The 14,749-nt window shown below is 30.0% G+C and overlaps 2 protein-coding genes across 2 annotated transcripts; one reads left to right on the top strand and one right to left on the bottom strand.

Moving 5' to 3' along the window:
* The first annotated feature begins 2,595 nt into the window (after nucleotides 1-2,595).
* Nucleotides 2,596-3,652, top strand: LOC104820551 (VQ motif-containing protein 4-like). The gene has a single exon (XM_010551030.2). The coding sequence runs from the start codon at nucleotides 2,680-2,682 to the stop codon at nucleotides 3,433-3,435; it is 756 nt and encodes a 251-aa protein (XP_010549332.1). The 5' UTR covers nucleotides 2,596-2,679; the 3' UTR covers nucleotides 3,436-3,652.
* A 6,194-nt stretch (nucleotides 3,653-9,846) lies between these two features.
* LOC104820550 (endochitinase-like) lies at nucleotides 9,847-13,070 on the bottom strand. Its single transcript, XM_019203331.1, has 4 exons — nucleotides 12,929-13,070; nucleotides 10,701-11,054; nucleotides 10,455-10,611; nucleotides 9,847-10,343 (listed from the first exon to the last, which is right to left on the bottom strand). The coding sequence occupies exons 1-4, from the start codon at nucleotides 13,068-13,070 to the stop codon at nucleotides 9,947-9,949; spliced, it is 1,050 nt and encodes a 349-aa protein (XP_019058876.1). The 3' UTR covers nucleotides 9,847-9,946.
* Nucleotides 13,071-14,749: the final 1,679 nt, after the last annotated feature.

The following is a 14,749-nucleotide window of genomic DNA, read 5'->3' as shown; positions in this document are numbered from 1 at the left end:
CCAAGAGAGACTAAAATAGAAAAAAGTAAAGCAAACAGAAAGAACGTCAACTATTTTTGTCACGGATTGACGGTCCAAACCCGTTCAAGAGCAAAGCAAGAAGCATGAACTATAAGGGTCACATTGCCCTTGTGATTAGGAGTGGGCATTCGGTTCGGGTATTTTGATTATTAACCGAACCGATCGATATATACCCGAATCGAATCGAACCGAATAAAATTAAATAACCGTTTGGTTATGAATTTTTAAAAACCGAAATATCTGAACCCGAATTAACCGTGATCGATTAACCGAAGTTCGCCCATCCCTACTTGTGACCAATCCTGTCTCCAAGCCGATCCATACGGATACACATTAGTAATCGCTACTCGCTAGCAGTTTACAGTATGATTTAGTCATTACCATACGTATTGTTTATTATTTTACTTTTTTTAAAATTATAAAATATATATATATCCCGAGAAATCAGCTGTGAAACGGTCGGCCACGTGGCAGACACATTTTAATAATCTTTTTCCAAAGTTAGAGGGCCCAAAAACAGTGGAAAGCAAGAGGGTTATAAGTCGATTTGAATGCTATGGGGAAATCGTGTACGTGATAACTATTCACATGGGAAAGTTGTGGCGGGTCGATCAAGTGTGAGATCGATGCTTCATGATTATTGCGATATGGCCTCTCTCTCTAATCATGATGTTTATATTCTCCGTATATATATATATATATATGAAGAATCCCAAAAAATAACTCAACTTATCAATTTTCAATCAATTTTCATAAAATAAAATCTGAATTTTAGTTTTTATCAAATAAAACCCTAATTTTATTCTTTTAGTCGAAATAAATTAGAATTTTATGATTGTTATCATTTTTAAACCTGAATGATGACGTGACGTATCGATATCCTATATGACAAATTAATATTTTAACTATATTTGGCACACCATCATCATCCGTATATTCCAATATCGGGACGCCACGTTTAAAAATGATAAAGTGTTATAAAGTTTAGGTTTATTCATAACTCAAGAATCAAGTTAATGTTTTATTTCGCAAAAAGCAAAATTTAGATTTTATTTTATAAATTAACAAATTAAGATATTTTTATGATTTTTCCATATATACACACACAAATAGAAACGGTATGAGCTTGGTATCAAATTTGGTCCGAAATTCAAAGTCCGGTTCGAATCCAGAACTGAATTTATAGACATTGAAAAAAAAATTCAAGTTGTACGTCGATCTAAAAACTTGATTATATTTTTTAAAAATAAATACAAAAAATATAAAAGATATTAAATGGGTTGACCCGATCCGATCCGAATACGAATCCACCTCTTTATGATTTTTTTTTTCAATGTGAAGATATTGGGGGTCGATGTACATGTACGGCCCAATTCATGAACCCTAAAAAGTTTAAAGAGGTGCAACTAATCCACGGCCCAACATATACGTATAAGGCTTCGTTCTGATCTAAAATTTGTGTTTGGGGGAAATTTGAGTCAAGAGCCACCTGCAACCAAACGAAGTAGTACTCACCCACGACAGTTTGTGAGAAAGACTAATTGGAGAGGTCGAGAAAATAGGAGTTGTTATCACTGTGGCAAAGAAGGACATCTCAGACGTAACTGTTTCTATTTGTGGAGAAACAAAGGAATTTCCAGGTATCCACCACCATCCTATGTTTATCCTCCTTGGAATCTCAGGTGGGTTCGTAAATCAGATTTAGCGTCCTTTTTATAAATAAATGCTGCTTCCTCTACATATCAAATTTGCAAAAATAAAATCTAAATTAAAAATTTTTTATCAAATAAATTCCCAACTCTCCTAAATTTTAGTGTTTTATATAAATAAATCCGAACTTTTAATCATATCATATTTAACTCTCAACACCGATATAGCTTTTTTAATGATAACGTATCAATTCTAACGTTAATCGAATTTCGAATTACCATTTCAATGTTAATGGTTAAATATGATATAATTTTGAAAATTCGGATTTATTTGTAAGAAACAATAAAATTCAGAAGAGTTCAGTGTTTATTTGGTAAAAAAATTGGTTCAGATTTTATTTTGTTAAATTTGATAAATTGATATATTATTTTAATTTCCCTTTTTTTATTCTATAATTCGATATTTCAGTTGAAAATATAAATATTATATTTTACAACAATTCATTTGGGATATGATTATAATTTATATGGTATTTTTATTCTAATCGGTTTGACTATTGAGCTATTAACCAAATCAGGGAATTAGACATATAGTAAATATAATTTCATCAAATATATCAATTGTCAGGGAAAAGATCTATTTTTATCCAAAACTTGTTATTCAGTTAATGCTCGATTTGGTTATATACTATAATATATATATATATATATGTGTGTGATAATTGCGGATTTGTATAATCGTGTGACGTGTCCAAAAGAGTTTAAATTAACGATTTAAAAAAAATCCTTAATAATCTCAATATTTCACCCACATTTTCTAAAACTTCGTACTTGTAGAGTCAGCGCGTTGATTCACTCTCCCCAAACGGCGCGTGAGCGTAAATGAAAGAAAGCGAGAACCAAAGGGCCAATTAGAGTCCCCACCAGAACATTTCTTACCAAACCCCGAAAACCACAACGCCACATCTCTCTCTCTCTCTCTCTCTCTCTCTCTCAGAGCTCTGCATCAATGGAGAATTCGCCCAGATTCAGAGATGCCCCCCAAAATCTTCTCCTGCCCTCTCCGACAAGACACAACAGTAGCAGCTGCAGCACCACCGCCGCTCCGACCACAACCACGACCCGACCCGTTTCGACCAGATCCGAACCCTCTAACCCTTATCCGACAACCTTCGTCCAAGCCGACACTTCCTCCTTCAAACACGTCGTTCAGATGCTCACCGGCTCCTCCGATTCCCCCAAACTCGCCCGACCCGTTAACCTGACCCACCAACCCGACCCGGTTCCTCCCAAATCATCTTCCTCCTCCTCCTCTCACTCGATCCCTCCCATCAAAGCCGTTCCCAACAAGAAACAGTCCTCCCCCGGTTTCCGCCTCTACGAGCGTCGCAACTCGTTGAAGAATCTCAAGATCAACCCGGTTTACTCCTCGGTTCATTCCGGTTTCTCCCCACGCAAACCGGAGATTCTCTCCCCGAGCATCTTGGATTTCCCGGCTCTGGTTCTCAGTCCGGTCACTCCTCTCATACCCGACCCGTTTGATCGATCCGGGTCGTCGAATCAGAGCCCGAACGAATCTGGGTTCGTCGTCAATACCGATTTTACATCGAAATCGGGTGCTGATTTGGAAGAGAGAGCCATTAAAGAAAAAGGGTTCTTCTTGCATCCTTCGCCGGCGACGACGCCGAGGGAGTCGGAGCCGCGGCTTCTCCCTCTTTTTCCGGTGACTTCCCCTCGTGTTTCTTCAGGTTCTTCTACGTCTTGAGTTGGTACGAGCCCTTCATTTTTCTCCCAAGAAGTTTTTCAATTTTTTTTTGGCTCATATGCGTGATTCGATGATGGTGATGATGTTTATGATGATGATGGTGATGATGATGTGTAATATTTGCAAATGCAACACCGAGGTTAAATCGTCGATTCGATTATGTGAAGTGAAAAGGTTATATGATTTTTTTAACAAAAAAAAGTTTATATGATTTCAATTCACTTCTCTTCGATCACATAATGGGTTATACTTCATGGAAAAGTTAGCAACTTTGCATTCAAGATTCATCTATATATATATATATATATATGTATGTATGTATGTATGTATGTATGTATGGATGGATGGAACCGAACTGGTTTCAGTGACTGTTGGATACAGATGGAAGTGCAGAGAAATCGAGAAGGAAATGAGAAAATCTTTATATAAATTTAAATTTATGGAAGTGCAAAGGAATTGAGAAGGAAATGAGAAAATCTTTATATAAGAAAAAATTATAAAAATTTAAATTTAATTATGTCCATTTTTTTTTAAAGAAATGCAGTTGAAAAAGTAGATGGAGAAGAAAAGTAAAATTGATTGTAATTAAATTAATGGCCATGGAATGGAATCTTTGACTCTCTCTCTTCTTTTCTTCTGCCATTGAAGTGTGGGGTGAGATATGTTCCCCTTTTGTTTTGGACTTTGACCACTTACCCTTTTTTTCCTAAATTTTAATTTTTTTTTTTGCAAATATGTTGCAGTGGATATATTTACAACATTGCTTTTGTGGATATTTTATTTATGGATAAAACTCCTAAAAAATCTTCAACTTGCAAAAATATATACAAATAAACCTTCAATTTGAAAAGCTGTCATTCAATCTCCAAACTTGTAAATTGCCACTGAATAAAACCTCGAACTTGCAAATTATTGATCTAATAAACCTTTGACCGGTTTGACCACAATTTCAAACGATCGGAAATCTACGTATTGACGGATTGCTGATGTCATTTTTTTAAATTAAAATTGATAACGTGTATAAGGTGACATCAACAATTCGTTAAAACGTGGATTTTCGATCGTCTGAAATTGTGGTCAAACTGGTCAAAGGTTTATTAGAGCAATAATTTACAAGTTCGAGGTTTTATTCAGTGATAAGTTACAAGTTCGGGGATTGAATGACATATTTTTAAGTTGAAGGTTTATTTGTATATATTTTTACAAGTTGGAGGTTTTTTTAGGGGTTTTATCCTTTATTTAATTAACAGTGTTTTATAGTCCAAAGAATGATATTTTATGATTGAAGTTGGACTAAGCATGTGGATGAATGATGTATTGTATGGTCCCATCTCACCAAAAAAAATATTAATTTTTTTTTGTCGTCTTGTTTGGAATTTTCAAATGTAATTGGACAATAGTTTTGATCCTATCTAAAGAAATATTAAAAAATAGAAAAGAAAATTTGACGTGAAGAAAGTGGATCTTGAGGTCCCACGCTTGCACTATGAAGGTGCCATGAAAGGGAAAGTGGTTGACCCATTTAAATCTGTTTACCTTTTACATATATACATATATATATACACACACACATATATGTATATATATATATATATCAGTTTGGGTTTGTTTTTATTTTTTATTTTAAATTCTATTTCTATCTCAATATGATATGTTAAGAATAAGTTGTATAATTAATGGTTTTAATATATTCTAGAAAAAACTTTTGTTACTAGATTATAGATTTTCAAAATCCAATTAAAATATACTATTTTTCATATGCTCAACTCAATCAATGATCTCTAAAAAAAATTAATTAAATCTACACAAAGTTTTTCTACTCAATTCTAAACTAATAAATTGATCACATTTTAGATTTATATTAATTATTTTTTTAAAAATTAAAAAACACTATAATATAAAAATAGATAGAGTATTTTTAAAATTAAAATAAATGAATCTATACGAAGAGAAAATGTTTCAAAATAAAATAATTTATATAAAAATTGAATATGAATAGAATTAGAATAAAATTAAAACGCATTCGTTAAAAGAAACTAAAAAAAGGGGGAGTTTTTGAAATCCTAAAATTTGGATTGAAAATAATCAAGTTGCAAATGAATCAAAACGGGGATATGGATGTAGTGACTTCCCTTTAATGTAAAATAAAGGAAAAATAAAAAGAAAAAAATGTAAAACAAAAGGGAAAAAGGCATTACAATGTTATAGAAAATTTTAGGTGGGTCTTTTGAATATGAAATAACCCATCAAATGTTCAATCTTTTTGTGAAAAAAAATATATAAAAACACACAAAAAAATTACCACTTTTTTTTTTTATCTTCGTTATATAAAACTCTCTTGTTTTCAATCTACAATCCGACTGGAGTTTTCACCTACAAATAATTATTCACTTGAACTTTTTCGATTCTCTGAAAGATTTTGTCATGATCAAAAGTAGGAATGGGCATTTCGGGAAACGGTTCGGGTTCGGGACGGAATAAATCGGTTCGGTTCTTTTGGTTTTACAAAAATATGTACCAATCGGGTTATTTATTGTATTCGGTTCGGTTCGGTTTCGGTATCGGTTCGGTTCGGTTTTGGGTTTTATTAAATAAATGATAGATTTTCTTTAAAAATATTCGGTTTTTCGGGATTTTTAAAGTTCGGTTCGGTTCGGTTCTGGGAAAATTCGGTTCTCTAAAAATGGTACCGTTCGGGAAATAACAGCGGTTTTGGGTCGGAAAAAATACCGTTTTAACGGTTTGATTCGGTCCGGTTCTGAAGAACCGAACCGGAATACCCAGCCCTAATCAAAAGTATGATGAATTTTCGATTTTTTTGGCCAAAACATGAAACTAATAACCCCTTTTATTTATTCTGATCAAATCTCAAAAACTAGAGTAGGTACAAGTGGAGCATTTGCACAGGGCCCACAACTTGGATGGGGCTCACATTGTTTTTAAATTGTTATATTTATAATTTACAAATAATATTTATTAAAAAATTAAAATAGCAAATTTTTTAAGTTTTGTTTAATTCACTTAAAAAATATTTTTTTCCACACTTTTTCAAATGAGATGGGTCCCTATTTTTAAAAAATAATTTTTTATTCTATAAATTTATATTATTTAATATAAGATTAAAACCATTTTCTCCGACATTGATTATTTGTTATAATAATCAATTAATAAATATTTTGAGTTATATATAATCACCATATATTAAATTCATAATTTATTTATATTTATATCATTAAATTTATTAATTAATATAGTTTATAATTATAATTTTTTTATAAATCTAAAATAAAATCTATATTATTCTAGAATAACATTGATCTTTTAACTCCAATTATTAAAAAATTATATGTTATCCAAAATTTTAAAATTTTATATTAAACAAATTTATCAGTTATTATTTTTAAACGTGATAATGAAAAAGATAATATATGATACATCTAAAACGGAAAATATTTCTATTAATATTTAGTACATATTTATTACACTATGTTCAATATTCTATTTACCATTTGTTTTATAACATTGCAAAATTTGAAAACGAATAATATTTTATTTATTTAATACATATATTACAATTACATTGTCTAAATATGCATTTGATTATGAAAAATATCTGTAACAAACTTATTCAACTAATAATGATTTTATATGATAATAGTACAATAATATTAAAATTCTTTCATTTATTCATTCCTTTATATATATATATATATATATAATGATTTAATAATATAATCTTTACTAAAAACGTAAACATTTTAAATTAATAACAATACAAAAGAATAAACCGCGCATCGCGCGATTCTCTCCTAGTGTTTCTTAAGTTTGTAGTTTAGGGTTTAGGTCGGAGGAAGCAGTACACATATATAAAAAATGTTTCTCGTCTTTGTATTTAAAAAAGATAAGAATTTATTTGGAAAAATATAGAGTTCAGGTTTTTTTTTTAAAAATTATAAATTTTCTTATTTTTTTGGAATTTTTCATTAAATATATTATGTTTGTGTTCTTATGATTGATTTAAACGATTGGGAGTGATCGATCGATCGTTCCCCTGATTAATAAAGATTTTGGAAGGTTTTACAATATGATCGATCGTTCGTATATACACGAACGATCGTTTGTGCTCTTTGAACATTTTGATGGGCTTTACAATTTCGTTTGTAACTTTCTGATTTAATATCGGATTTACTTAAGTTTGATGTCTATGATAGCCTTTTCAAAAGCTCTTTCTAATGACATATAGCAATCATTATCTAGATTTGTGTGGTAGAAATTATTAGACTCGATTTCTCGAATCTTCATGTTTTTCTCCGTAACAATTCTAAATACATCCATTTCGTTCGTCATGCTCCAAAATCATATTTTTACTCTTTTATATATTTTTTTATGTATGAATTTCTACTTAAAAAAAAAAAACAATTAGTATCAGAACCAAATACACTTTAAAATACCTATAAATATACAAAAATGAGTAAAATATATTAGATATTCTATATCAAAACATCGTATAAAAATGCTTATCATTAATATAGTACTACCATCGAATTTTAAAAATATTTTAATTCCGATTAAGAATCACATTGTAGAAATCATTCTTTTTTAAATCGAAAATAACCTCCAGAAAGGTATATCTTTCCTATGATATTATATTGATATATCCCCATGCAAGTTATATATCATTTTTTTACAAGGTAATGGTCAACGTGGGTTCGAAAATATATCATAATTTTTAAAAATATAAAATATTTATATCATACAACCTCGCCCAGAGAAATTTATTTGTATCGAAGACTATTATTTCCGTTTCTTTTGTGAAATATCATACTTTATAGATTTATGGTGTGGATTTTTCTTTTGTAGTATTCTAGATTTATTTATTTATTGGAATATTTGTTTCAAAGAAGTAAGGCCTTAAAGCTAATATTAAATAACATCAGTTTCGTACGATGGTACGATAAAACTATAAAAAGTATACTTTCATCGCAACTTCACAACATCCTTAAATATTTTCAACAATTTGTTAATAAAAAGAAAAAGAAAAAGAAAATATCGCACACGATCTTCTAGTTCCATTTGGACAGTTGGAGACCATTGGCAAATAGGACAAAAAAAATTGGAATTAAACGGTGTTTTTAAATGCTTTAAAAACAAGTCATCGCCTAATACCGTGTCCGCGTCAGGCACGAGTTAATGTTTCTTTATTTTTATTTTATTTTTTAAAATACTAAAGAAAGAAACAGAGGTGTGTAAGCTTCTCCCACTTGCCCCCTCCACGCGCTTCCCTTAAAACACGCTCTCTATGGCGCGTCGTCTTCGCTTCTTTTCCGTGGGCTATCGGAGATTTTTTTTTCTTTTATTTCTCGCTTACGAATGGGATAAAGAAAATTATCAAAAATATCTATATTTTACTATTTTCACTTCAAGGTGTACATTTGTGTAACTCGCTTCATCTAAATCTTTTTATAAATATTGATTTTCCTTATTACCTTTCTATTTTCTCTCTCATATTAATCCTGTTTATCATGCGAGACTCTAAAATAATACACAACTCTAATATTCATGGAGGGCCGTCTTAGAGCATGTATAACGGGAATATTTGTACAGGATCATAATTTGGGTAGAACTCATATATTTGAAAAAATGATTATATTTATCATTTATAAGTACTATTTATTAAAAAAATTAAAAAAACAAATTTTCTATGTTTTATTTAATTCACTTAAAAATATTTTTTACACTTTTTCAAATGATGTGAGTCCCATTAAATATAATTTTTTTTAATAAATTTATAGTATTTAATATAAAATTAAGACCTTTTTTTTCCAAATCATTTATCGTAATAATCAATTAATAAATATTTTGAGTTATATGTAATCATCATATATTAAATTCATAATTTATTTATATTAAATTTTTTAATTTATATAATTTATAATTATAATTTTTTTATAAATCTAAAATAAAATATATATTATCCTACAATAACATTGATCTTTTAACTCCAATTATTAAAAAATTATTTTTTATATCATTTCATTCATTTTAAATATTTATTTTTAAAAATGGTAAATCTTTAAAATATAATTTTTTATATCTTTTAATCCACAGCTTTGTTTGAATTAGATGTGTCTCAAACATGCATTATTGACTTTGAGATCCTCGAATGGTACCATTGTACTGCCGAGGGCATAGCCTCTGATGGAGTTAGCGGACTCGAGCATTCTCTATGGCTGATAAACAGCTCTTATATCACAGATTATCATCTATTTCTAAGGAAAAAAATATCAATTTTGATGCAGTATTCTAGCCAATAATATTCTTTTGTTAGCAGCCCTACGATATGTAATTCCTTATAGAATAAATAATTCTAAACTAAAGACGAAAAATATTAATGTGTACGCCCCATTCATATATATAAACTCTCCATACCATAACAGTACGATTTTATTCATTAATTTGTTGAGGTAGGATACATATATGCGGCCCGTACGTTAAGAGAATACTTTGTCGCTCAGACAGTAGCGTCCAACGACGGACCAAACCCGAAAGGCAACTGGTTGTCGCAATCAAGATTGTCGCCAGGAGTCACCCCAAGAATATCACAGTACCTCTTGTAGAAGCCGATGCGGCTCCTGGCTCGAGCATCCTCATGGATCCCGCACTCGAGCCCTCCATTGATGATGTTGGTGATGGCTCCATAGCCAGCAAGTCTTCCCGCTCTGACGTCATTTTTTGATGGCACCCACTTGCTGGTTATAACTTCGTGGCATGAGGGTTTCTGGGCTTGTGGCGTCATCCAAAACCATAGGGCCGTTTTGAAGGAAATGACACTGTCGTTGGCCACATGGTCGGGGTTTCCGAGCAAGTCCAAGCCTAGGGCTTCTCCGCATGGTCCGTAGTTGTGGTTCCTTTACGTCAACATGCAGTCAAAAGTATAAGCAAAGAACATAAAAACAAGAAAAGGGCATCATCTCTTGATATGTGTATATATTTGTGTGTAAGTAGAGAAGTGGTGGAACCAGCTGAGTTGAAAGGGACCCCTGCCGAAGTAGCGTTTGCCAGGAACACATTGCCACCGGCTGCTACCGGGTTCGCAGTAGTCGGACCATGGCTCGACCTCTTCCTTGATGCAGTATCCCCACGCGTATGGTTCATCTGGCGCGGTTGGCTCTTCTCCTGTTATCCCGTTATACATTTTTTCATTCTCATTCATAGTTATAAGGTAAACATTTGAAATTTAACTACTGTAGAAGTTACAAATATACCGTTAGTCTCATGGGAGGTCTGACCAAAGAAGGCGACGATCTCCCTCTTGCGGGTGGCTTCATCGCCAGTGGTGCCAAAGCCTGGGAACGAACTGGCGGCCTTGAGAAAAGCGTCGTAAGTGTAGAACCCTCTAGCTGAACAAGCGGGATTGTTCCTGTGAGGAAGCATTTGTTCGAACAGCGATCTTGATATCAGTTTAGAAACTGGCGGTGGAGATCGAGGAGAAGCGATGTGACACTGGCTCTGGCATCCTTCCCCGCAATGAGCGTTCGAGATTCCGCACCATCCCCATTGGCTGCAGCATTTGCCATTTGGACACAATGTTCCCCCGTTTTGCCACCCACATTGTTCAACTGAAGGCAAATTTATCAATTATGAGATATTATTAATACCTCCGGAAGAAAAAAACTTCATTTTTCTTATACTTTTTATTAAAATGAATCATTATTCACATTATATACATAGGTATATATGTATATATATGTGTATACATATATATATGTATGTATATGTGTATATATATATATATGTATGTATATGTGTATATATATATATATGTATGTATATGTGTATATATATATATATGTATGTATATGTGTATATATATATATATGTATGTATATGTGTATATATATATATATGTATATTTGTATGTATTAAGGGTGAACACAAATACTCTAAAATCGGGTATTCGTCGATACCCGTCCCGTAGATATTCGATTTTAGAGAACTCAAAGCTATCCAAATCTAAATTTAAATTCGAATATTCGAATACCCATGAATCCAAATCTAAATTCAGATAATAGAATTTTTAAAAACGGATATCCGCAAATACTCGACTAGTTTTATAATAGATAATTATATCCTATATCTATATAATATTTTCAAAATATAATTATTTAGCTAAATAATTTCACATTTCTCAATATTATCTCCCAAAAATTAAATTTATTATTATTTCTCTTATTATCTCTCTCTATTTTATACTTTTACCGTAATCCATCCATATTTATAGATATATCTTTATTTTTTTAAAAATTTTATACATAAATATTGTTATTTTTTAAAAAATAATCCGTATCCAATATCCGCAAAATACCTAAACATTATTCTGGATACTTGTAAACTATAAATCCTGAATATAAATCTTAAAATAAGATACCCAAATCTTATGGATACAAATCCAAATACCTTTTTAAGTTTTTAAGTATGTGTTCACACTTGTGCCCATCCCTAGTATGTATCAGGGCCGTCTTAGAGCATGTACAACTGGAACATTTGTACAGGACCCATAATTAGGGTGAGGCCCACATTTTTTTTAAAATTATTATATTTATAATTTAACAGTACTATTTATTAAAAAAAATTAAAAAAACAAATTTTTTAAGTTTTGTTTAATTCACTTAAAAATATTTTTTTTACACTTTTTCAAATGAGCCCATTAAAAAATATTTTTTTTTTTATAAATTTATAGTATTTAATATAAAATTAAGATCATTTTTTCGAAATCATTTGTCGTAATAATCAATTAATAAATATTTTGAGTTATATGTAATCACCATATATGAAATTCACAATTTATTTATATTAATATCATTAAATTTATTAATTAATATAGTTTATAATTATAATTTTTTTTATAAATCTAAAATAAAATATATATTATCCTAGAATAATATTGATCTTTTAACTCCAATTATTAAAAAAATTATTTTTTTTATATCATATCATTCATGTTAAATATTTATTTTTAAAAATGATAAATCTTTAAAATATAATTTTTTATATCTTTTAATTATATAATATGATTATTTATTATTTCTAATAATATTACTATTATCACAATGATTGTTATTAACATTTTAATAATATTTATAAACATTATATTTAATTTTTTTAAATTAAAATTAAAATTTAAAATTAAAATAAATATTTTTTTTGTATAGGGTCCCGAAAATGGTTGGAACGGTTCTGGTATGTATATATATATATGTATATATCATGTGTAAGATACGTTTATATTTTTCTTTTATTATCGTTATTATTATTATATTGTTATTTTTATTATTTACTATCTTTTTTATCTAATTTTATGTGGTAGCTTACGTGGTATTGTCTGTCTCCATTTTTTAGGACGTGCGTCGAGGGGCACATATTTTGCAAAATTTTTACAAAATACATATATATATATATATATATATATGTGTGTGTGTGTGTGATTAAGTACCGTGGCATTGGCTCTGGCAACCCTGTCCACAGTAATCGTCTGAATTGCCGCACCATCCCCATTGGCTGCAACATTGGCCGTTTGGACACAATTTCCCCCCGTTTTGCCATCCACATTTTTTGGCTGAAGACAGATTTATCATAAGGACTTCATTTTTTTTACTTATATTTAGAGAATATCGACAAAAAATCATGTATTTTTTCCTTGTCGACAAACTCTGTATTTATACTAAGTCATATATATATATATACACACATACATATACAAATTTACATACATATACACATACATATATATATATATACACATACATACATATATATGTATATGGATATAAATATCTATATACATGGGCAGACTCACTTTATAAACAGTCGGATCACATGCCCCCGTGATTTAAAAAAAGTCTTCTATAATTTACTTTTTCATCACATTTTTTTCTTAGGTTATATATACATTACAATATCCACATACCCCAATTAATTTTTTTGTCCGCTACTATCTATAGATATATATACATAGATATACATATATATATATATATATACAGAGATATATATGTACATACATATATGTATATGAAGCATTTGTTCGAACAGCGATCTTGATATCAGTTTAGAAACTGGCGGTGGAGATCGAGGAGAAGCGATGTGACACTGGCTCTGGCATCCTTCCCCGCAATGAGCGTTCGAGATTCCGCACCATCCCCATTGGCTGCAGCATTTGCCATTTGGACACAATGTTCCCCCGTTTTGCCACCCACATTGTTCAACTGAAGGCAAATTTATCAATTATGAGATATTATTAATACCTCCGGAAGAAAAAAACTTCATTTTTCTTATACTTTTTATTAAAATGAATCATTATTCACATTATATACATAGGTATATATGTATATATATGTGTATACATATATATATGTATGTATATGTGTATATATATATATATGTATATTTGTATGTATTAAGGGTGAACACAAATACTCTAAAATCGGGTATTCGTCGATACCCGTCCCGTAGATATTCGATTTTAGAGAACTCAAAGCTATCCAAATCTAAATTTAAATTCGAATATTCGAATACCCATGAATCCAAATCTAAATTCAGATAATAGAATTTTTAAAAACGGATATCCGCAAATACTCGACTAGTTTTATAATAGATAATTATATCCTATATCTATATAATATTTTCAAAATATAATTATTTAGCTAAATAATTTCACATTTCTCAATATTATCTCCCAAAAATTAAATTTATTATTATTTCTCTTATTATCTCTCTCTATTTTATACTTTTACCGTAATCCATCCATATTTATAGATATATCTTTATTTTTTTAAAAATTTTATACATAAATATTGTTATTTTTTAAAAAATAATCCGTATCCAATATCCGCAAAATACCTAAACATTATTCTGGATACTTGTAAACTATAAATCCTGAATATAAATCTTAAAATAAGATACCCAAATCTTATGGATACAAATCCAAATACCTTTTTAAGTTTTTAAGTATGTGTTCACACTTGTGCCCATCCCTAGTATGTATCAGGGCCGTCTTAGAGCATGTACAACTGGAACATTTGTACAGGACCCATAATTAGGGTGAGGCCCACATTTTTTTTAAAATTATTATATTTATAATTTAACAGTACTATTTATTAAAAAAAATTAAAAAAACAAATTTTTTAAGTTTTGTTTAATTCACTTAAAAATATTTTTTTTACACTTTTTCAAATGAGCCCATTAAAAAATATTTTTTTTTTTATAAATTTATAGTATTTAATATAAAATTAAGATCATTTTTTCGAAATCATTT

This window comes from Tarenaya hassleriana, unplaced genomic scaffold (genome assembly GCF_000463585.1).
Source record: "Tarenaya hassleriana unplaced genomic scaffold, ASM46358v1 Cleome31, whole genome shotgun sequence".
NCBI classification, from domain to species: Eukaryota; Viridiplantae; Streptophyta; class Magnoliopsida; order Brassicales; family Cleomaceae; genus Tarenaya; species Tarenaya hassleriana.
Note: the sequence above shows the minus strand (reverse complement) of the source record. Positions and strands in the feature narration are given on the sequence as shown.

Excerpts from the sequence above, each read along its gene's own strand:
- LOC104820551 (XM_010551030.2), top strand. The coding sequence starts at position 2,680 with ATGGAGAATTCGCCCAGATTCAGAGATGCCCCCCAAAATCTTCTCCTG.
- LOC104820550 (XM_019203331.1), bottom strand. The coding sequence starts at position 13,070 with ATGATAAATCTGTCTTCAGCCAAAAAATGTGGATGGCAAAACGGGGGG. Across the intron at positions 10,612-10,700 it reads GACCTCCCATGAGACTAACG|GAGAAGAGCCAACCGCGCCA; the intron begins GTATATTTGTAA and ends ACGGGATAACAG. Across the intron at positions 10,344-10,454 it reads GGTCCCTTTCAACTCAGCTG|GAACCACAACTACGGACCAT; the intron begins GTTCCACCACTT and ends GTTGACGTAAAG.